This window comes from Desmodus rotundus, chromosome 3, assembly GCF_022682495.2.
Source record: "Desmodus rotundus isolate HL8 chromosome 3, HLdesRot8A.1, whole genome shotgun sequence".
Classification (NCBI taxonomy): Eukaryota; Metazoa; Chordata; class Mammalia; order Chiroptera; family Phyllostomidae; genus Desmodus; species Desmodus rotundus.
The window spans coordinates 22,982,277-23,004,825 of record NC_071389.1 but is presented as its reverse complement, the minus strand read 5'-3'; the positions used below and the strand labels follow the sequence as shown (position 1 = coordinate 23,004,825).

The 22,549-nt window shown below is 55.2% G+C and overlaps 1 protein-coding gene across 7 annotated transcripts; it reads right to left on the bottom strand.

Moving 5' to 3' along the window:
• Positions 1 to 535: 535 nt before the first annotated feature.
• On the bottom strand, positions 536 to 22,401 carry MAP7D1 (MAP7 domain containing 1). Of its 7 annotated transcripts, XM_045190838.2 has the most exons (18): positions 21,942 to 22,254; positions 9,462 to 9,815; positions 9,191 to 9,259; positions 8,527 to 8,690; positions 7,430 to 7,544; positions 5,888 to 5,998; positions 4,630 to 4,752; positions 4,361 to 4,533; positions 4,113 to 4,258; positions 3,300 to 3,628; positions 2,807 to 2,984; positions 2,580 to 2,718; positions 2,368 to 2,472; positions 2,018 to 2,071; positions 1,794 to 1,836; positions 1,601 to 1,691; positions 1,289 to 1,482; positions 536 to 1,122 (listed from the first exon to the last, which is right to left on the bottom strand). In XM_045190838.2, exons 1-18 carry the CDS (start codon positions 21,985 to 21,987, stop codon positions 1,112 to 1,114), a joined length of 2,445 nt encoding a protein of 814 aa, XP_045046773.2. In that variant the 5' UTR covers positions 21,988 to 22,254; the 3' UTR covers positions 536 to 1,111. The 7 variants fall into 7 exon arrangements, with proteins under 7 accessions (XP_045046773.2, XP_053776472.1, XP_053776473.1 ...); XM_053920497.2 differs by having other exon boundaries at positions 4,361 to 4,752; XM_053920498.2 differs by having other exon boundaries at positions 4,361 to 4,752; positions 7,439 to 7,544.
• Between the last annotated feature and the right edge of the window lie 148 nt (positions 22,402 to 22,549).

Sequence of the window (22,549 nt, the reverse complement as noted above, 5' to 3'; positions counted from 1 at the left end):
CTCCTTCCCCAGGAGCCTTTTCTATCTCCTGGTTGGAATTGTCACATGCCCATACCTAAGCCCATCACCCACGAGGGCTTTCGGACCACCATTTTTGGCTCATTACTATAACAATTCACCCTGGGGCTCCAGTCCACCTCCACTGAAGCACAGAGTGGGATCCAGGAGGAAGATGGCCACCTGAACGAAATCAGAATTCTGCTTGGAATGAGGAAGCAGGGATGGGAATGGGTGTTGAGTTGGCAACTCAGTGTCTACAACACTCACCTGCTAAGCTGTAAACTCCCTGAGAAAAGAGGCTACTTCTTTTCCTACTAGTGTGTCCCCAGCATGCAGCCCCCTGCCTGACCAAGAGTAGATGCAATCATCCTTGTTAAATGAATAAATGAATGAATCCATGACTAAACTGGAAGCCCACTAGGACTGCTGCCAGGCAGGGGCAGATAGCCCCAAGCCCTGGCTCTTTCAGTTCTTCTTAGAACTCAGGAGGCCGCCTGCTACCACCCCCACCGCCAGCCCCAAGGATAGACAGGACTGGCAGAATTATTCTCACTTTATTTCTGGAGAAGTTTGATCAGATGCAATAACACTGATTCCAGGCGAGGGCAGGGGCATGGGTACCCCTAAAGCAACCAGCATCCTGTGGCCCAAGGTGCCCCCCCACCCCCAGACCTGGGCTCCCCCTCAGTTACAGTTAAATAGAGAGAGGAAGATCTCCCCGGGGAGTCTTGGGGGGGTCTGCCTCCTGCACCCGCCCCCTCCAGGCAGAGGAGTCTGAGCACAAGCTATTTACAGTATTCACATCCACTGCGCCCGACCAAACCAAGGCAAATACTACAGGCGGCCCTTCCCCGAGGGAGGAGGCCAGAGAGCTGTGAGTGTATGTGTGTGTGTGGGAGGTGTCTGCGCGTGTGAGCACACAAATGCACTGAGGAGCAGGGTCTGGCTCCAGTCAAAGAGACAACAGTCTATAAGGTGCTGATTAAAAATAACAGAGAGGACCCACCCCAGGGCCCAGGCCACTTCCGGCTTTGTCCTGTCTCTTTTCCAGACATCCTGGTAGATGATGCAGAGGAGCGCTCATAGCTGTGCCTGGATCCAAGGCAACCCCTTAAAGGACTTCTAGGGGAAAAGCGGGGGGCGAACAGTCAGGCCAGCCGTGCCTCCAAGCACGAGCAGCCAGGGTGGGGGGCTGGGCTGTGGAGTGTGAGGAGGCCTCTGGCAGGGCTGGGAGAGAGGGCAGGGCTGGGGGATCCTGGGAAGGCTGCTGGGAGTCAGGGACTCCTACCTGTGACCTGTGGGGGCTGCACCACAGCTTTCTTGAGGAAGGCTTCTGTTTCTGCGAAGGGCAGGAGTGCCTCTGCTGTTCGGCCTAGACTCTTGTCACCAGTGGGTCCCTTGGGGGAGTAGCCGTTCTCCTGGTGTGCTGGGAGAGGCTGCAGGCCATTCACCAGGGGCCCCGGGGACTCCTTGCTTGGCAAGCTGTGGGTGCAGGGCCAGTGCTCAGCACCTCACGTCCTAGTGCAGCCCAGACACCCACAGCTCCAGCCTGCCCCTGACTCCTTAAGGGCTCAGGGCCCCTGAGAGTGGGAGCTGGTACCTCCACTGAGGCTCCTGGGGGGCTAGCTCCTCTTTCTGCATAGCCTCCTTCTGCAGCCCTGGGGATCGAGGCTCTCCGGCTTTCACAGGGTCTGTCACAGGGAAGGAATGGCTGTTAGCTGCTGGCTGGTGAGCGGTGAAGGTGTGATGATGGGGTGGTGAAGGGGACAGAGTGAGGGGAATAGGACCTTTACCTGGGCTAGAATTATTGGTGTTTGCCTCCTTTCTGTCCGGCTTCTGCTTTGAAGAAGAAGAGCAATCAGACCCAAGGTGTGTCTGGCCACCAACTGATGTGCTGAATTCTTCTCTCCCCCCACTCAGACCCTGAACACCTGGCCATAGCCTCCTTCCCCCACCTGAGTGCCTTTCTTCTTCACTCGACCCCAACTCCCAATGCTGCCCTTTGGGGAATCCTGACCTTGGTTTCAGCAGCTTCTGACTTCCGAGTCCTCTTCATGATCTCCTCCAGACGCTGTTGGGAGGACCCACATGGGTTAGACTCTAGTGCTGCCCTAATCCTATACCTTCCACCAGCCAGCCCCAGTCCTGGGGTCTCCTGGCCCTTCTAGCTCTTACCCATCTTTTACAGGCCAGGAACCAGAACTTGCCCCAATGCCCTCTTGTCCTACCTTTTACAAGTTCAAGGTAGGGCCCACTCCCTTATCCCCATTAGTTCCCTTAAGGGAAACAGGGACCCAGCCAAGAAAATAGCCCCGCCCACCAGTACCCTTGCCCTGCCCACAGAAGCCCTGCCCACTGCTCTATTACCTTCTTACGCTCCTGCCGCTCCTGCTCCTCCCGCTGGAAGTGCTTTTCCCGCTCCAGACGCTGCCGTTCTGCCTCTTCCCGGGACCGAGCTTCGGCCTCCTCTTTCTGCCAAAGACCCCAGTGAGCTTTGAGCAGCTGGACTCCAGCCTTTCCTCTGGGCCAGCCCCAGCCCAGTAGCAGCCCAGCCCAGCCCTGCCCGCCTGCGTGGGCACCTGCTTCTGCAGCCGCTCCTGCTCCTCCTGCTCGGCCTGCGCCTTTTCTCGGGCCTCCTGCTCCTCCCGCCTCCGGGCCTCTGCCTCCCTCTCAGCCCGGGCCTCAGCCTCCAGAGCCAGCTGCTCCTCTCGCATTCGCCTGGGGGACAAAGGGAACTCGTGCTCAGTCCCTCGCTTCTTTAGCAGGCCCTATATGGGCCCCCCTCAGTCCCCAATGGCGCACTGACTTGTCCCTTTCGGCCTGCAGCTTCCGCTCCTGTTCCTCGCGCTCCCGCTGCTCACGAGCCTGGCGCCGCTTCTCAGCCAGGAGCCGCGTAGCCTCTTCTCGGTCTGTGGTGCCGGCCATGGGTTTGCTAGGGGTGGCTGGGGAGACGGCCACTGGGGCTGAGGTCAGGACAGCAGTATCTGGGGTAGAATCAAGGTCCAAGAGTCAGCACACACCAGCTCAGGCACTTGCAGCACCCCTGCATGTCCGGTGCTTCCTGGACCTCTGGGCGACCCACGCATCCAACTTCCACCATCCACTTAAAGAGTGTATGAGATCCTCTTTTCTGGCCCGTGTCCTGGGATTGGACCTGCTAACAGGGGCCTTCTCTTCCTGTTTCCCAACACCCAGTCCCCAGTCATCTCTGGGCCCACACTTCTGACCACCTCCCCTACACAGGCAAAGCTGTCTTCTCCTGCCCCATCCGCCTTTCTGCGTCCTCTCTTCATGCCCACCTGCAGGGATGTCGGCTGTGGGCTGTTCCTTCTGGGGCTGGGCTGGGGTGGGTGAGGGCACAGGTGAGGGTGCTGGTGAGGATGGGACTGCAGGCTCCTTCTCTTCGCTGGCCTTGCCCTTGCTCTGGTTCTTGTCCTCGTGTCCTGCCGCACTGGGGTTCTCCTTTGCCTCATCCTTCCTCCGAACCCGCCCCTTGGGTGATGCAGTGGTGCCTCGGGGGGATGGTGGTTTTGGGGGCAGAGCATGGTTGGGCCCCGGGCTGGGGCAGGGAGAGGCAGGCCTGTGCCAGGATGTGGAGGGAGAGGACGGCCGGGCCTTAGACTTGGGACTGAGAGAAAAGGGAAATGTTAGGCCTGGAGGACACAGTGTCCTCACGGACACAGACACACACGGGGCATGTCATTCCTCAGGGAACCGTCCCTTCCAGCCTAGGTCAGCATCCCCATAGGCTCTCACAGAACCATAGTGTTTCCTTTGCGAGTATACATCTCAGTTTGTAATTTCACATTCATTTGATTAATGTCTGTCTCCCCACTAGCTGGTAAGATGATAAGAACAAAAATGAGGCCTGGTTTGGCTCACAAAGTTTCCTCAGCACCTAGAACAGAACCTGGCAGGTCCGTTCATTCATTCAGCAGGCATTTGTTGAGTGCTTACCAGATGCCAGGCACAAGCGAGGTGCTAGGGTACTTCAGTGATCGAAACATTCAAAAAAAAAAATCTGCCCTCAAGGAGTTTTCATACTAGAGGTGGGTTCCCAACAAATACTTGTGAATGAATGAATGGCCTGGTGACAGGCAGGCTGTGCCCACCTGAGTTCAGAGGCTGCACCAGCAGAGAGGCGCGGGCGTGGAGAGGCAGGCAGTGACTGACGCTTCTTAAGGTTGCGCTCCCGGGCCAGAGCACTCTTCTCCTTCTCATTTTCCCGCTCCTTGTCCTTCTTCTCCTTTTTCTGCACCTGGTGAGGAAAGGGATGGAGAGTGGGGAGGCAGGGAGCAGAGGTCAGTGGTGCCCACACTCCTAAGCTGGGCTCCCTGTCCCCACCTGAGCGGCCACTTACCGGGGAGGCCTGGGGCCTGCGGTGGGCGGGGGCAGGGCTGCCCACTGAGCTGGGCTTGCGGCGCTCCCCACGCTCCCCGGAGGAGGGGGTGCAGCGGTGCATGCTGCTGCGGGGGGCGCTGCATGGCGGCATCAGGGGGCTGGCAGAGGCCGAGCGCGGGCACACCGGCACGGCTGCAGAGGGATGAGCGTGGTCGGGATGTGGCCCACACGTGAGGCTGGCCCCTGCCCGGCCCCTTGTGGGGGCTCTCCCAGGGCCGCTGCCCCTACCCTGGTCCCGGCCATTGCGGGGCAGTGTGACTGCACTGCGACTCCGTGCCAGGAAGGAGAGGGTGGGCGTCATGAGACGGTCCACGATGCTGCTCTCCCAAGCACTCAGCTGTAGGCTTCGATCTAGGGGGAGAATGCCAGAGGAGCTGGTCACCACAGAGGCCAGGCAAAAGCGAAGGGGGGTGGCCAGGTACCATTCCATGCCAAGCCCCAGGAGTTTTCCCCAGGAGGGCTCTGTTCAATCATCCCTGGCCACACTTCTCTGCCTGGGGTCTGACCCCCCCCAATGCAGACTAAGGCAAGAAGACACTTTCCAGGGCAAAATGCTGCAGAGCTTGAGGGTCCCCTCCTACCACCCTTCCCAGGTGAAAGGGCTCTGAACTGTGAGCCATCCAGGGGTGGTATCCCACTGTAGGGCCCTTTCCCTCCTGCTATCAGAGGGCTGGGAAGGTATGACCCCATGGATTCGGGACAGTAACGGTCCTTGTGCTCCTCTGACTCAGGAGGGTCCCAACTTTTAGGCGACGCATGCCAGGGACAGGCTGCTAGGGGGCCTGGCTGCCCTGGGCCACCCTGCTCTGTCCCCTCAGCTGCTGGGTTATTTTTAAGCCTCAGTCAGGTGGGTTTGGTACAACAGCTGATTTGGTTGCTAGGCAACACAGCGACCAAATAAAAGCTGCAGAAATTTATAAATAACTCCTACCATGGCCCTTCACATGTGAGCACCAGGGCAATGGGAAGCAGAGGCTATGCCACTCTGGTTGGCCACAATTCTGGAGCCAGCCAGGGCCATGGCCAGGCTCTAAAGGCAGAGAGGGCAGGGCTGCATGGGCCCCCCAGGGTAGAGGCAGAAAAAGGGACCCCTCCACACACACACAGCACCCAGGCCAGTCTGGTACTCGGGGGCAGGGCCACCTGTCTAGGGGTGGCCTAGGCCAGCTGGCTGTGGTTGCAGACAAGGCTGCCTGCCCATTACCACCCCCACCCCCACCTGCTCTTGAGGCCCCTGCCAGGCTCTCTGCCTGCTCTCTGCCCTTTGTCTCTTTTCTCCTCCCTGCAGGGCACATCTCTGTCCTCAGGGTCCAGACCCAAATGCCGGCTCCCCCGAGGGGCACAGAGCCCCGGGTGGGGTGGAGTGGGGATGGAGACCTGGAGTATGTGAGGGCTCCTGGGACCTGGGGCTCTTGCTGAGCTCTGGAGGAGGCTTGGCTGAGGCTACAAGGGACTCTGGAGGGAGCAGGGCTGGGCCTTCTCTTACTTCTACTGGGGGAGTTCCAGAGCGTGGCAGAGGACTTTGAGAGCCGCTTGTTGATTATAGAGTCCACGTGTTTGGGCAGGTTTACTGCCGACACAGAGCACCTGCTCCCACCTAGAGGGGAAAAGACACGGCATTAGGGCCGGGCCACACAGGAGCCGGGGCGCACTGAGGCCTTCCATGCAGGATGCTCCGCGGGCAGGTGGAAGGGGAAGAGTGGGCAGGCTAGGAAGGGGAGGAGGAGGCAGACTTGGCTCTGGGAGGAGGGTGGGGGGTAGGTGATCAGGGACAACCTGGATTGGGGGAGCCGACGGAGAAGGAGCAGAGGAAGGAGCTGGAGTAAAACTAGAGAAACTACAGCCTTCTTGGCCAGGAAGCCATTCCCTAGGGCTGGGCGCTGCAAGCCCTCCCCCACGACCACCCAGTGTTGCAATCGCTGACACTGCCTGGCCAAGGCGTATGGCTACAATGCCCACATAATGGGACAAATGCAGAGACGTTCCTAGATGGAAGAATCCAGAGTCACAGTCATTCGCACGAACCCACATACTCATACGGAAAAAGACAAAGACGTGCAGGCACAGGCGGATGGGGCGATGGGCACTTCCGCATGCGTACGTTTGCGCAGACATGCACAGGTACAGAAACACGAACACTGACAGGTAAGGTGTCAGACCCAGATGCACACAGGCACGAACACATCGAAGCAGCTTAATCACAGTATCTGAAACGGCTAACGGTCGTGGGGATGCTTACCGTGTACCAGGCACTGTGCTGGACACCACACACATGTTACCTCACTTGATCCTCCCAAACATCTACCTACAACCTCGGAGGCAAGTAGTATTGTTATCCCCATTTTATGGATGAAGAAAGTGAGACAACGAGAAGTTAGAGGTCATATCGCAAGTGCCAGAGCTGGGATCCTAACCCAATGCTGTCTGACTTGGGAGCCCTCACTGAGGTCCACAAGGCCACAGACACACCACGGCAAACACATATTCAGACACACAATGCCCAGACCCATGAGCACATACACCAAAAGATACACAGCTAGAGATACTGAACCTTGCCATTACACGAAGATATCCAAACACAGCAGTACATACATGCCAGCAAAGAATCAGACCAAAACCCACCACGGCCCTACGTGAAGAAAACTCAAAGACAAAAATCTACCTTGTAAGACAGGTACATAAGGAGGTGTGTGTGCCGGTTTCCTTTAAATAGCCCATGTCTACGGGGCATTATAATCCCCTTTTACATATCATCAACTAATAGTTATTGTCAGGAGCAAAGAAAGCTAAACCCAAAACGACAGGCTTGACAAGCAAACCGAGACAGAGAATCCGCCTCTGACTTGACCATGGAAGTCCTTGGGAAGGGACAATTTGGTTTATAGACTATTCCAGAAGACACAAGTCACACAAAGCAAGGCATACCTGCTGCAGGGAGCTGCCAGTCCCCACACTGAAGCTGCTCCCTTCCCCTACTCCTCAGGTCCCGGCCTCACCCACCCACCCCCCAGCCCCCCAGCCCACTCACTGGTCTTACGTCCTGGGGAGCTGTGGTGCAGGGCCCCTGCCCAGGACCAGCGCTGCTGCCGGATTTCTGCCCATGTTTTCTTCACTGACCGCTGGATGGCTGCTTCATAGCGCTCCTGGTGGGGAGGGCGAGAAGAGAGAGAGGCCTGGGCTCAGAATCATTCATCACACCTGGGACAAAGACCCCTCTCTCTCCTGTGACAGTGCCCTCCTCCAGATGTTTTCTCTGACTCATTGCAGGTAACCAAGGTTACTGAATCCTTGCTATGATTAAGGACCATTTGCAACGGATCCCTTTTAACTTGTTCTTGGGGAGCTTTTCACTGTTCTTGAGTCATTTCCTGAGTGTGTGAGCTGTTCTCCGAGTACAGCGTGGGACTCTCTCCCTGCCTGAGGATCCCAGATGGGGCCGTGTACCCTTGGCACTGAGGATCCTGCCCGTGGGGCAATGTTTTCCTTTCAGCCTGAGGTCACTGGGCAGAGCCAGGCCACCTTTTCCTTTCATTTCCTCACTGGTGCTCACGCCAGGTCTTTGCTCACATCGTGGAGCTCAGCACACTCACACATCTCTGCATACGGGGGCGCGCGCGCACACACACACACACACACACACACACACACACACACACACACACACGGCCCTGGGTCGGGTGGCTCAGTTGGCTGGAACGTCATCCTGGTGTGCCAGCACTGCGGATTTGGTTCCCAGTCAGGGCACACACAAGAATCAATCAAAGAATGCATGAATGGGTGGATGGAACAGCAAGTCAATGTTTCTCTCTCTCTCAAATCAATGAATAAAAATTAACAACAACAAGTAAATACACACATGGGGCACACAGAAACACCTATGCCGACAGCACACGGCTACAGGTGCCCACGCTGGCTAGTACCGACCCAAACATGTCTATAGCTGCACAGATGCCCACATGTTGTGCCCACAGAGACCCAGCTGTAGATGAGAACACCAGTAAGACCACGTGGATGGAGGTGACACAGAGATGTGACCACAGATGTGTGTACATTCTGAGCACAGATGTGTGCGCACACAGGTATGCAGATCCGCGCATACACAGTCAGACGTCAACACAAACGCACCTTGTTTTTCTCGAGCTTCTGTCGCTGCCGCTCCTCCAGAGCCGCTCGGCGCTGCTCGGCTTTGATCCGCTGCTCCTCCAGCCGCCGCCGGCGCTCCTGGAGCTGCTTCTCCCGCAGTGCTTTGGCCTTCTCCTCCTTCTCCAGCCATACTGCCTTCTTGGCCGCTGTGGGAAAGGAGCCCCAAGAGAAGTGAGGGAGTCTGCATAGGGTGGGCCTTCCCTGTCATCCCAGCCCTGGGTGGGTCTTTCTCCTGCCTGCTCCGTGCGGGGGATGCTTCCACTCCCAGGTCTCAGAATGGGAGGCCTCTTTCTCCCCGAATGGCCTCATGGTCACTCAGCACTGAAGGACGGATGAGTGCTTTGGTGCCAGATCCCTGTCTGACTGTGGGGCCTGTCGGACAGGTTTTCATGGACTGTGACTGACAGCACGAGCCTCTGGTCTGTATCTCAGGCACTCCATGAGCAGCATGACTTAGGCAAATGATTTCATCTCTCTGAGCCTGTTTCCTCGTCCTTGGTGTGGGTTGAGAGCATTAGCCAGGCGAACGTGTGTGCCGCTCTTAGCACCGTGCACATAATTAAGTGCTCCAGAAGTGTTAATGTTATAAATAGGACCTTGAGGATGATGATGATGAGGAAGGTGAAGATGTTTCCCAAACACTCACCCAGGTACTTGGCCCGCTCTTCTCGCCGCTCCTTTGCCAGCTTGTGTCTCTCTCCTGCCTTCTTCACATCTTAGCAGAGAGAACAAGGACAGATTTAGGTCAAGTGGCTCCTCCATAGGAGGACAGTGAGCTTCAGGGCCCTCCCCCTAGGCCGCACCCCATCCCTTTTCCCATCTCCCCCAGGGCAGAGGAGATTCCCTTTGGTGGTATCATCCAGGGCTGAGACCCTGAGCTAAGGAGCTCAGGCCAGGACTAAGGACATCACACACACCTTGTTTGGCAGAAGGGCTGTCAGAGGCTGGACCTGCCGTTGGGGATGGCTGGCTGCTCCTCCGAGGAGGCCTGGAATCCCGCGGGCCTGTGGCTGGTGGGGTGGGTCTCCTGATCTTCACTTCTGAGAAAGGGGACTCTTCCTGCTGAGGGGCTGGTCTAGGCCCGAGTGGCCCTGGGGGGCGTTCTGGTTCCAGTGGGAGCTGCTTAGAGTGAGTGGCATTCTTCATGGCTGGAGGGGTATCCGGGGGAGTGTCTGGGATGAGGGCTGATATCGATGGCGGCGGCGGTGGTGGTGGTGAGGGGTCACCCTCTGGAGAAGGTCTTGGCTCTGGGGGGCTCCTGGCTGCCACAGCTGGAACACCAACACAAGAGAGGACAGTCAGGCGGTACATAGGCACCATCAGTTCAACTTGAAGCTCTCTCCCCCTTGCCCAACTGTCTTATTCATTCATTCACCCGACATGTTCACTGAGCTCCTTCTATGTACTAGGCCCTGTTCCAGATACTAATGATATTACGGTGAGAAAACAGCCATGGTCCCACCCTCTAGCAGGGCAGACAAGGAGCTATGCAGTTACAGTAGAGAGTAAGTACTATGTGGGGGGTAACACAACAGAGATGGTTAACCTACATTTGGGGGCTTCCTGAAGAAGGAACGACTAAACTGAGCTTTGAAAGGTGAGCTAGAGTTGGCAAAACCAGGAGAGGGTTCCGGCAAAGAGAAGAGCATTTACAAAGGGGTGGAAGGGAGCAGCGTGTTTTGGAAAAACTGAGAAAGAGTTTGTACCAAATGGTCATGATTGGTTTCCATGTCTGCCTCCTTCATCTTTCCGCTTTACCTCAGGGGCACCACGAACCCCGGGTCTGGGACTCAGAGGGAGCCGGTGCTGGGCACAAGGGACTGGCAAAGAGGAAGGACAGCGCATGGGCACAAGTGGGACCCCAGTCGGGTAGGCAGCCAGCTCTGTCCACTGTGTGACCTTTCTTCTTTCCCAGCCACCCTCAGATTTCTTCTTTTATGACATTAATATTTCAGGGGCCTTGTGAAAGATACCAAAGAACGAAGTCAGAAAGCCACACGATTTGGTATGTGCCTGCGTACGTACACAGGCGGGCAAGCGGACACCATGGGGCAGCTAAAGACAGGCCTTGGCACCAGTCAGTGAGGGCTCAATTCTGACGTCAGCACCGCAAGACAGGAAAGGAGGGCCTGCTTATAAACTTGGGCAGGTAAACTTGGGCAGGCTAGTCAACTTCACTAAGCCTCAGTTTTCTTTCTCTCTCTCTTTTTAAAAATATTTTATTTATTTACTTTTTTTTAAAGAGAGGGGGAAGGAGGGAGAAAGAGAAGGGGAGAAACATCAATGTGCGAGAGATACATCGATTGGTTGCCTCTCTCACGCCCCCAACTGGAGAACCTGGCCGGCAACCCAGGCATGTGGCCTGACGGGGAATCGAACCTGCGACCTTTTGGTTCGCAGGCTGGTGCTCAAACCACTGAGACACACCAGCCAGGGCTAAGCCTCAGTTTTCATATCTGTAAAATGGGGCAATGATCCCAAGATAGTAGAGATGCCAGTAAAGTGCCTGGCACAATTCATGTGCCAGGAAATAGCACTGCCCCCCCTTTCCCTGTGCAAATTACAAAGCTCCCAAAGAGAAGCCTCTGCATGTTGAGTCCTAGGGTGCCATCTGAGGCTACTCTGGGCACTGAAGGGACAAGTGGTGACACAGCCACTGACCTGGGTTTAGGGAGCAGGGCCATGGTCCATAGGAAAGTGAATCTAGGGAAGCATTTTTTGCTCTTACTAGGTGACTCCACTATGCTAGGTCTTCGGCTCTGGGAACTCTGGCCCTCTCAGGGGGTGGCAAACTCCCCGTCCCTACGGGTGACAATGTGTGTATGCAGGGACTCCCAAGGAGTCACCTTTGGGGCTGGGCACCTTTTTCAGGGAGACGGGTGTCTGGTGGTTGAGTATGGGCTCTAAGGGCAGACTATCTGAATGTGAATTCTGACTTCCCCAATAACTGTGTGGCCTGGGGCTACTTGCAGACCCTCTCTGTGCCACGGCTAGCTCCTCTTCTACAAAACGCAGACAGTACCTACCACACAGACAGGACGTGAGGAGTTCCAGTGACAGCAATAACCATGAACAGTTATATCCTTCTCCAGAGCTTTCTATATTGAAAGCGTTTTACACACATTAGTTTAATCCTCACTGACAATACTTAAGGAAGGAGGCACTATAAATATCTCTTTCGCACAGAAGAGGAAAGCAAAGCAAAGAGATGTTGAGTAAAGTGCTTTGAAGTTACTCAGTTGGTAAGTGAGGGCAGCTGGACTGGAAGTCAGCCTCTGTCCCTGGAACCTGTGCTCTTACCCACTGCACCGCCCGGCCTCTGTTTAAGGCAGTATGAGGCAATACGTGTTACACAAGGAAATTATGTAAGGCGCACACTATTTTCCCCTCATTCCTTTCCTTCTGGCTTTCTGGGCTCTGGGAAAGAGCCTCAGCTGAGGCCCTGCCTCCCCAGCGGCACCCAGACTCCATGCCAGTCCACCCAGCTCTCCCTGCGCCAGCGCCAGAAAGCTGCCTTGTCATTGCCAGTCTATTTCCCGGCCACCTGCAAACTCCTTTCCAACTCCAACCGGCCAGAAAACTACAGCAGGTCCTCAGATAACGTAGTTCCATACAACATCTTTTTGTTATGACGTTGATGCCGTGGGAACTTAACTGTTGTTTCCATCAATTGGCCTATGGTAAAACTGGTTGCATTCTATGTTGTCTCACTTAAAGTCATAGAACCTACTGACGATGTTAAGTGAGGACTTACCGTAGTAGCTTACAATGAATTCATTACAGTGAATGCTTACTATGTGCCCGGAGCTGAGCTAGACCCTTTAGGGAAAATTTGTTTAGAACTAGTACATGGCAGCATTTGAACCCAGGACTGTTTGGGACCAAAAGGAATAAAAGGCATTTAGGCGTATCAGCACTCAGCTTGAAGGCTGAGGGTGAGGTCCGTATGTTGCCATTCTCCTAGCACCTGTGCGTGCTGCGGGTGTTGCAAGGAAAACAGGTAGGCGGATGTTTGTCTAGACCTAGGCAAATCACACCCACCAGGCAAGGCAGTCAATCTCCACCAGGTCCTGATGAGCCGTGTAAAGGGAACCCGGGAGGAGGGGGGGGGAGGCCTCCAAGGACCTGCACCTGGGCGTCAGGCGCAGCGGAGCAGAGAGGTCTTAGCCTTCGGAGTCAGAGAGGCCTGAGTGGGGAAACCTAGCTCTGCGGTGGACAAGCCCTGAACCCGTCTGAACCTGTTTCCTCACCGAGTGGTTGGGACCCATGGAGCAGGTCCATCATGTCTGCGCCTGACAGAATCTGTCCACTTCTTTCCATCTCTGCCACAAGAACCCACGTAGGTCAGGCCCCCACCCCCGCTGCTCCATGACACTGCTCTTCTCAAGGTCCCCAGTGACCTCCACGTTGTTAAATTCAACGGCCATCTCTCAGTCCTTGTCTTGCTAACTGGTCAGCCCATCTGACACAGTCGATCCCTTGGTGCTCCTTGAACACTTTCTTGACTTGGCTTTGAAGACAACACCCTCCTGGTTTTCCTTCTACATTGCTGGCTGCGACTTTTCAGATTTCTTTGCTGATCCCTCCTTAACTTGCTAACCTCTCAGCGCCCGAGTGCCCCAGGGCTCAGTGGAGGACCGCATCTCTCTTCTGTCTACACGCACCTCCTCGGTGATCTCATCCAGGCTCACGGCTTTCATTCCATCACTCTGCTGACGACAACCAAATTTGTTTCTCCAGCCCAGACCTCTCCCTCGAGTTCCAGTTTCACTCGTGCAACACCCTACTTAACACCCCAGGATGTCTTACAGACACCCCAAATCTAACACATCCAGAAATGAGTTTCTGATTTACCTCCCCCCCTCCCCCAAAGGCTGCTCCTCTCCCAGGTTTCCCATCTCAGTCAGTGGCAACCCTGCCCTTCCAGTTTCTCAGGCCAAAACCCGTGGAGTCATTTTAGAATCTTTTTCTTATCTGATACCCCACATCTAATCTTTCAGTATATCTTTTTGGCTCAGTGTGGCAAATGTACTCTGAATCCAATCGCTTTTACTATCTCCACTTCTAACATCTTAGTTCAGCCACTGCCATCCCTTTATAAAAGAACCCCCACTGCCTGCCATTTTTTATGCCCCTCTGGTCTTTTCCTAGCACAGCAGCAAATGATTCTGTTTAAAAACAAGTCAGATCAAATCACACCCTGAACCTCAATGATGCCTCATCTCCGGAGGAGGAAAAAGCACAGGCATCACAATGGCCTCCAAGGCCCTTCAGGATCCTCCCTCTCGGGCCTCATCTCTTCCTCCGCTTCACCCCCTGCTCAGTCTGTTCCAGCCACTGTTCCTTACGTGTGCCAGGCACGCTGCTGCCTCAGGGCTTTGCACTTGCTGTTCCCTCTGCCAAGAATTCTCTGTCCTGGTTTATGCTCATCTCACTTCCTCAACTCCTTCAGGTCTTCACTAGAATGTCACTTCCCAGTGTTGCCTTCTTGGACTCCCCTATTCAAAATTACAAACTGTAGTTGACGTCTCCCTCCCTTGTCCAATTGTGCTTCCTTCTTTCCACCTCTATTATTCTCCACAAGCATTAACGCCATTTTAATACTCCCCTCCACCACTGGCTGAAGATAATCTCCATGAGGGAACGCATTTTTGTCTATATTGTCAGCCATTCTATCTCTAGCGCCAACAGACGCTGGCACACAGGTGCTCCACAACTACCTGTTGAATGAATAAATCAATGAACTCCACCCTGGCAGATACCATCAGCATCTCTCTTACCTGGATGACTGCAGAGTCCGCCCACTGCCCTCCCCACGCCCATTCTCGCTCTGCACCCCATGGAGCAGCCAGAGTAATTGTTTCCCAATGCAAATCTGATCATGGTTCACTTGAAACCTCTCAGTAGCTTCCCATCGCTCTGCAGATGAAATTCTTGAACCCAAGATGCAAATCTGGCATAGTTTGAAGTCCCCAACCTTTTGAATGTCCTCTCCATCTTGCTCTGAGTTGCAGCCACACTGACCTTTCAATTCAGATAACCAGCCACACAGCCCCTAGCCGTGGGGGAGCATGCTCTTTCTCTCCTGTTCTCAGACAACTCCCAGTGACCCTTCCTATCCTGCCCAGCTCAGTTAGCGTTCCCTCAGGGAAGCTTGTTCCTGGCTTCTCTGACCAGGGTAAAGTCCCTCTTACGTACAGCCATGGCTCCACGCACCTCTTGTTAGGAGCTCTGTGACTGTCGAAGTCTCAGACTTCCTCATGTGGTTCTTTTTTCATTGTCAGCCTCCCCCCAGGTTGTGAGGAGGCCCTCCGAGGGCAGGGCCCCGTCTGCTTTGCTCACTGCTGCATGGCCAGCAGACACCACGCTGACAAGTACATGCAGGCAGTCAAGAAAAGCTGTTAAGTGAGAATAAAATGCTGTATTGGAAGCCACCCTGTACTAAAGCAGATGCATCGAGGAGATTTTTTACTCTAACAAAGACTAAACCCATGTGGCAATTTATCGCTAAGGAATAAACTCTTGAAGGGAAGCGAAACAACAAGCAGCTTCATCTCAATTGAGTTGGGGCAGCTTCCTGGACTAAGGCACTCAGGTAGAAGTTATTAACAATAATAAAGAGTGTTAACTCCAGCAGCTGAACAAGAAAGACTTCTAGAGAGGCAAATAGGACTTTTGGAACTCTTTTTTGGACCTGGTGGACTATTGACCTGGAATACAAATATTTTTCCTCAGAATTATGCCAGCCCTAATGAAATGTCACTGGGACAGTGTTATCCAGAATAAATTACATTAAGCCAAATTAATTCCTTGGTAAATTATCTATATGGTATGATTTAACTAATTTCTGACAAGTCCCATTTTCAATCCTTAAATGTGATCTTTCACTTTATTTTATTTTTGGTTTGTGTCTAAATATGAGGTTTTAGCCCTGGCTGATGTGGCTATGTGGATTGAGCGATGGCCTGCAAACCAAAAGGTCACTGGTTCAATTCCCACTGAGGGCATGTGCCTGGGTGGTAGGCCAGGTCCCAAGCTGGGGGCATGCGAGAGGGAGCTGATTGATTCAATGTTTCTCTCCCTCTCTTTCTCCCTCCCTTCACTTCTCTCTAAAAATAAATAAATTAAGTCTTGAAAAAATAAATAAAATAAATGTGAGGTTTTAGCCACTGTTAGTTTTATTTTGCTACATTGCTATCTACCAGAAGTATTTGTTCAGAAGTGGATAAGAGACCGTTTGTATTTATTTCCTGGCACAAAGAGCGCCGGCAGGGCAAAGGTGCAGGAGCTGGTCACAGGGTCAGTAAGTCTTGTGTTCTCAAGAGTCCCAAGAACGACTGTATCTGGGGTCTGTGGAAAGATTCAGGCCAAGCCTCTCTGAGGGCTCCTCACATCACTCACCCTTTCCACCCTCTGGGAGCTGGCAGTCCTGTCCTCTTGTCCTTCCCTCCTCCTCCCACCTCAACAACCGCTGCCGGGCCAAAGACTCCCAACACTGAGAACGCAGCCTGGCTTTTTGGTGTGCCTCCCTGCCGGTGCGACAGCCACAGAGTGAAGAGCCTGGGTCTTCATCCTTCTTGCGGCCCCAGTGCCTTATACAGTACCTGCCGGGCACAGAGCAGGAGTTCTGTGTCTGTTTAAGGAATACCTTCGCGGGTGAACGGACGGATGGACAGACTGTGGAAAGCTACTTAGCCAGCATATAGTTGCAAAAGCGTAACCTCTCTAATCCTAAACATCTTGATCGTTACCAAAGCCCTGTCTGTGTATGCCCTGCCAGCTCCTAAGACCAGGAAGGGAAACAAACCAACGCATCGAAGCCCTACTGTATACTAGGCACTTTCCCTCATCTCACTGAATTCTCATGACAGTCTTAAAGGGAAAGCAGTACGGATGGTCCCCGATTCACAGGTAAGAAAACTTAGATGAGGTGAATTGCTCATGTCAATGTCAGAGGTGGGTCATGAACCCAAGGCTATCTGATGACAAAACCCTTATGTCAAAACTGTTTCTGATAGGCATCACTTTTCCCCAAGGCTCCAGCCTATTCCTTGAAGAAGGAAGTGATTCGGTGGTTCCCCCAGGGAGGTTACCCCTAAGGAGATTACCCCCATGACGATGAAGGGTGCAGGTGGGGCCTGCAGGCACTGAGCTCAGAGTGCAGGAATGCAGGGAAGGCAGGCTCCTGCCCAGGCTGGCCACCAGGAGGCAGGAAGTGAGGCATCCGGCAGAGAGTGCAGGGGACAGAGGGAAGGAGTGCCAGGGAAAGCTGGTGGGGAGGGGATGCACAGATAGCACCACTGAGCGGGGAGGCAGAGGCGTAAGGCAGAGAGAGAGGAATGGGGACAGAGATCAGCACCTCCAGCCAGAGGCCTCCTGGCTCTCACGGGAACTTCTTAAGTGGTAGCACTGGACCAGACAGATGAAAACAGCAAGGCTGACAAAGGGGAAAAGATACACAGAGAGAGAGAGTGAGTTCACACCACAGAGAGAAACACCCAGTGTGGACAGAACCCCACAATGGCAAGAGACAAGACACATTTCTCTCTCTCTCCCCCTTCACACATACACACAGAGCCCGGGATCCCCTGCGTGCCTCAGAGACACACAGAGCGCTCAGAGACACAATGTCCCCAGTATATTTACACAGCCTCATCCAGGTCACTTCTGCCTTGCCCCTCTGGGCCAGGGAAAGTCCAGTTAACAGTAGCAGCAGCTAATGCTGCGTCACTTACAACCAAACACTTTAAACATGTCAGTCCATTTCATCTTCACCACAATCCTATGAGGCAGATCATATTACCCCATTTTACCAATGAGGAAATACATCCAGAGATCTTAAGATGCTTGCTTAAGCCACACTGCTGGTCAGTAGCAAAGCTGGGGTTTGGACACAAATCAGTTTGACAGTTTGTACCTTCAGTCTACCACCCAAAGGGACAACCTCCTGGGCTTCCTCTCTTTCTGAAGAGACCTGCTGGGAGCATGGGGGTAGACAGGAAGGACAAACCCCGGGGGGATGGATGCCTGATTGTGGGGCTGGGACAGAGGGGCCCTTAGGGGGCAGCATCACTTCCGTCGGAGCCAGCTTTGGGGGAGTGAGCTGGGAGGGGGCAGTCTGCTCCAGCCGGCAGTCCTCAGAACCTAGGCCACGGGCCTCTGATAAAGCCTCTGATAAAGCTGGGAACCCAACTGAGACTGCAGATCTGAAGGAGCTCTCTGGCCGGGTTGGCGGCCATTGTTCCCAGCCTCCAATCAGGAGCACCCACTTCCTGTTATTTTAGGCGGCAGGAAATGACCCCATCCAGCAGCCCCGGCTCCAGCATGGCCCTCCCTCAGCCCCCGGCAGAGTTGCCCACACTGAGGCCTAGATGCTGAGGGCAGAGGCCCAGCCTTGGGCCAAGGCCTGAGGATGGCCCACTGGCTGGACTGCCTGGGCCCGACCGAGCCCTTCTTCTGTTCTGACTTATTCAGACTCCAACCTGGCAGGACTAGGGGCTGGAGGGAGACACACACTCTACCTTTGCCTACCCAAGAAAAAAGATCATCGGGTCCCCAAGACCAAGATGCCAGCAGAAGACCAATCATGCAAGGGAAGTGGGCCAGACTGCCACCCATCAGCTTGGCATGAAAATTCAGCAGAGAGGTATGGTGTGCAGGCTTTAGAGTGAGGCAGGCTTGAGTTCAAATCCTGCCCCTGCCAGTTCCTAGCTGTGTGACTTTAGGCAAGTGACTTTGCTTCTCTGAGCCTCATCTGTAAAATGGGGATAATACTAGTCTGTACTTATGTTTTGAGGATCAAATGAGACAAGGCATGTGACATGCTGAGCACTGTGCCTGGCATAGAGAATGCCCTTAATAAATAGGAGTGGAGAGTAAGTTCACCAGAGAGTCTATTCCTCAGCCACACCTGCTCTTACAAGTGGCGAGGAGTGCTGCTGATAGCGGCAGCAACGCCATGTTGTATAACCCCTACCATGCTCTCTGCTCCCCTCAGGACAGAGCTGCAGCTGAGAGGTGATGGAGAAGCCGCTGAAGGCTGTGTCCCGGGGTGCCAGGCAGAGCTGCCACTGTCAACAAAGCTGCATTATCTGGACCTGGCTCTTTGACTCCCTCTCTGGCCCCAAGGACACGACTCCCAGCTGCTGGGGCCTAACTTGCAACCTAGGTCAGACTGAGACCTGTTTCCAGCCCCTTTCCCCAGCCCCCAGCCCTGCCCCACTGCCAACTGATGGCCTCCTGAGGGAAAGCAGGGGGTGAGCTGGCTTAGTGCCCTTTCCTCCTTGTTTGCATCTGTGTGACTGCCCATTAGGGGCTCGTTAGAGGCTTCTTTACTGGGCCCACCAGGCCAAGGAGGGAGGACGCTGTCAGTGGGAGGTGCTAGCCAGGCTGGCTGCTGTAAGCTGAAATGTGGACCATTGTGCCAGCCTCATCGACTTCTCTCCTCCTTTCAGGTTCACCTCGAATGCCTCCTCCTCTGTGAAGCCTTCCGAAAGTAGAGCCCTCTGACCACTGTATCACCACTCTGCCTGGGTTTCCCTGCAGTGAATACATCTGCCTCTCCCCCTGGGCCAGCAGCTCCCTGAGGGTAGGGACTGTCTGATTGACTTGTCTGCTGTCTGCACAGCCGCCCGAGCTGGCACATGGCAACCACAGGGGGTGTGCTGGGTGGCCGGCCACACCCGTCTCCTGTGTCCTCTCCTACTCCCACTACCCCATCACACCCTGGCTCACGTCTGTCTAGAACTCCCACCCCTAGCTGTGTTCCACATTTACCTCCTGAAGTTCTAATCAATCACATCTCCTCCTCAGGTCTCCAAAGGAATTGAGAATAATAATGACAAAAAACGAATTGCTAGTGTTTATTGAGCACTAACTGCGTGCCAGGGCTGAGGCTAAAGGTTTTATGTGTTCGTGTAATTTAATGACCCTACTGTCTCTATGAAATGATTTCTAGCATTATTCTCATTTCATAGACGGGAAAACTTAAGACTTAGGTTAAGCGACTTCCCTGAGGTCACACAGGAATCAGTCATGAAGTGGAGACTTAAACACTGATTCCAGAGTCTACACTCTTAAGCAAAGTGACTCCCAACCCCTGCCCTCGCCTCCCCCAAACATATTTCCTCCCTCTCTGCTGGCACCAGATCCGACCGACGGGCGTGACCACAGTAGTGGCAATGACACTGCCCTGAGGGTATGCGTGTGCCAGGGTCTTTCACGTATCTCATCTCTAACCCCCCAAGATTGATAACACTGCCTCCATGTTTCAGGGGCATAACTTGTGTCTGGAGAAAGTAAGTCACTTGCTCTAGTCCAGTTGCCAGTAAATGGCTTACTGGGATTTCCATCCTGGTCTTCTGACCCAAAGGTGGTACCACACTTGTCCGCTACTCCAAGCCTCCCTCCTGTTAATGCTCAGTGTGCAAAGGGATCATGTCACGTGCACTCAGTCTCAGAACCGGGCCCCAAAGTCTCACAGGGCACATGTAGTGAGCAGGACCTTTATTCCTAGGAAGCCCTTGGCTCAAAGGGGGCCTCTGTCACCTTCTACTTCTCTCTGTGTAAGGAACAGGCAACATTATGATCCAAGTTCTCACGTTACTCCATCGAGACCCCTGCACATAAATTAATCTTCCCAACTTAAGACCCTGTATACAGTCCCCATGCAGGCTTCCCAATACAGACAAGCATCCCGCTCATGCCCTCATACCCAATCCAGGCATCCCACTCAAGTGCCCTAATTATTAAGTGACCAGCCACTCAGGCCCTTATCTATAGCCCAGTCATCTCCCCAATTCAGGCCCTGAAGTGCACACTAGTGCTGGGGACCCTCAGATGCAAGGGCCAGTAACCAGCCTGAATGGACCCAGGCTGGGCCTCTCTGGGTGTCCCCTCTCAGGCTCTGCGCAGAGCCACAGCCTACCCAAGCATCCTTGTTTCGGCACAACCTACAAACCTCCCAAACCACACCAGTCTAATAGCCTCCCTTCTGCGTCCTCCACCTCCCACACCTATAGGGTCCCCTCATTGCACCCACACAGGCATGGGGAGGAGCCCACCCACAGCCAAGTGGCTCCACCTTGTCCTGGGCTCTCCACGCCCACAGACACTGTTTCATCCTGCACCCATGCCCCAGGGGCCAGGGAGGTGACAATGGGGATTAGGTTCTAGGACTCCTTGGAGGTGTGGGGATGGGGCCACCTCCCCCTGAGTCAGTGGGAAGAGAACTTGGGTCCTCAGTAATCATCCTCTTCCCTCCCCTTCCAGGAAGAAAAAGAAAGAGAAATCCCTCCCCTCCAACGCCAGGCCCAACCAGAAATCTGTCCCCACCCCCTCATCAGCTGCTCCCAGATCCGAATGGGATTTGCAGAAGTCCTGGGCAATGGTGGTTGGGTAGGTGGGGAGAGGGGAGGGAGAGCTTTGATGGTCTGGGGCCTGGAGAGGAGAAAAGGAGAGAGAGACAGTAAAAGGGTATGTATCCAAAGTCTCAGGATGAGGAATGATGTGTCAAGTCCCCGGAGTGCCGGCTCAAGCCTTCACCTCATTCTCCGGCGGGAGACTCAGGCCCAGAGGGGCTGGGAAGGAGGACGAGCGGGATAAGCAGATTTATTTCTCTACCATTCCTCCCCAAATCAGGCTGGGTGGGCTCCGGAGTAGGCCAGGCTTCAGGGGAGTCGGCCCACTCCCCAGCTCCCGCCCTCGCCCCAAACAATGCTACCTCCCCCTCCCCCTCGCCTTTATCCGGCGGGTTACTTGGCAGCGGCCTCTAAAGACCTCCCCCTTCCCTCCCCTCCCCTCTCGCCTCGCCTCTCCGCCCGCCCGCCCGCAGCAGCAACAGGCCCTTTGCGCGGCAGCTGGAGGGATGGGGTGGGAGCGAGGTCTGAGCCCGGGCCTGAGCGTGGGATACCGGGGGCCCAGGCTTCGGTATGCAGGGCTCCAGTCCTGAGAATAGGGGCTCCCAACACACATATTCAGGCTAGGGTCACACGTGCCGACCGGGGATAGGAAGGAGGACAGACGCGCCCTGGCTCAGTAGAAGAGGATCTTCAGGGCCTGGGTGGATGGGAAGGGGGGGTGGGGGCAGGGAAGTCGAGGTGGCACTGGGCTGGGGTTGAGGGGGGGGAAGGGTCAACCGACAACTCCGGAGCGGGATCCTCGCGGATCCCGCCGCCCTGTGCGCCCCAGCGCCCGAGCTGATATAGAAGGGGTAGCTGTCAGAAGATGTATCAGTGGTCCCGAGTCGCCGCCACCGCAGCAGCCTTTATTTTTAAACTTTAACTGCTCAGAGGGCGCGGCGGGGGAGGGGTCCCCGCCCAGCGGGCCAGCCTCGTCCTCGGCCTCCCCGAGGCGCCTCGACCTCTCCCCATCTCGCCTCTGCGTGGCTCCCGGCATACCTGAGGGTGCGCCGGCACCCGGCTCTGCTTGTGGGCCGTTCTCCATGGCTGCGGCGTCACTGGGGTGTCTTGGGGTCTTCGCAGAGGCGGCCAGCGGCCAGGACAGGGATCCCGCGGCGCATCACGCCCAGCCCGGCCCGGCGGGCAACGACTCGGAGGCGGGACGCTCCGGGGAAGGTAGAGGCTGGCTCGCCTGGTGGCCTGCGAGGCTCGGAGTCGCCGGCCGCCTAGGTTCTAATGGGCCCGGCCGCGATCTTGCTCCCTGCCGGGCGCCGGCCCAGTCACCGCCGCGGCCCAACCCTATTGTACCGCCCGGGCTGGGCCTGGCCCCTCCGCTGGCGCGTACCAAGTGCGACGCGGGGAGAGTCACCTCCGCAGTGCCCGGGGACGGAGCCGCGGCGCGTCCCTCCCACCCGCTTCGCCCCCGCCCTGAGGCGCCGGGCCTTAAGCCTCCTGACACCTCTCCTGTGGTCTCAGCTGAAGGACCACTAAGGCTCCGGGAGGGTCCCCATCCAGTTGCCTCCCCCTGCAGCCGCGCGTTGGTACGCGCTGCCGCGCGAGAGGTCTATGTAGGGAGCGCTCTGGTGACTCACCCGCCGCTAGGACTG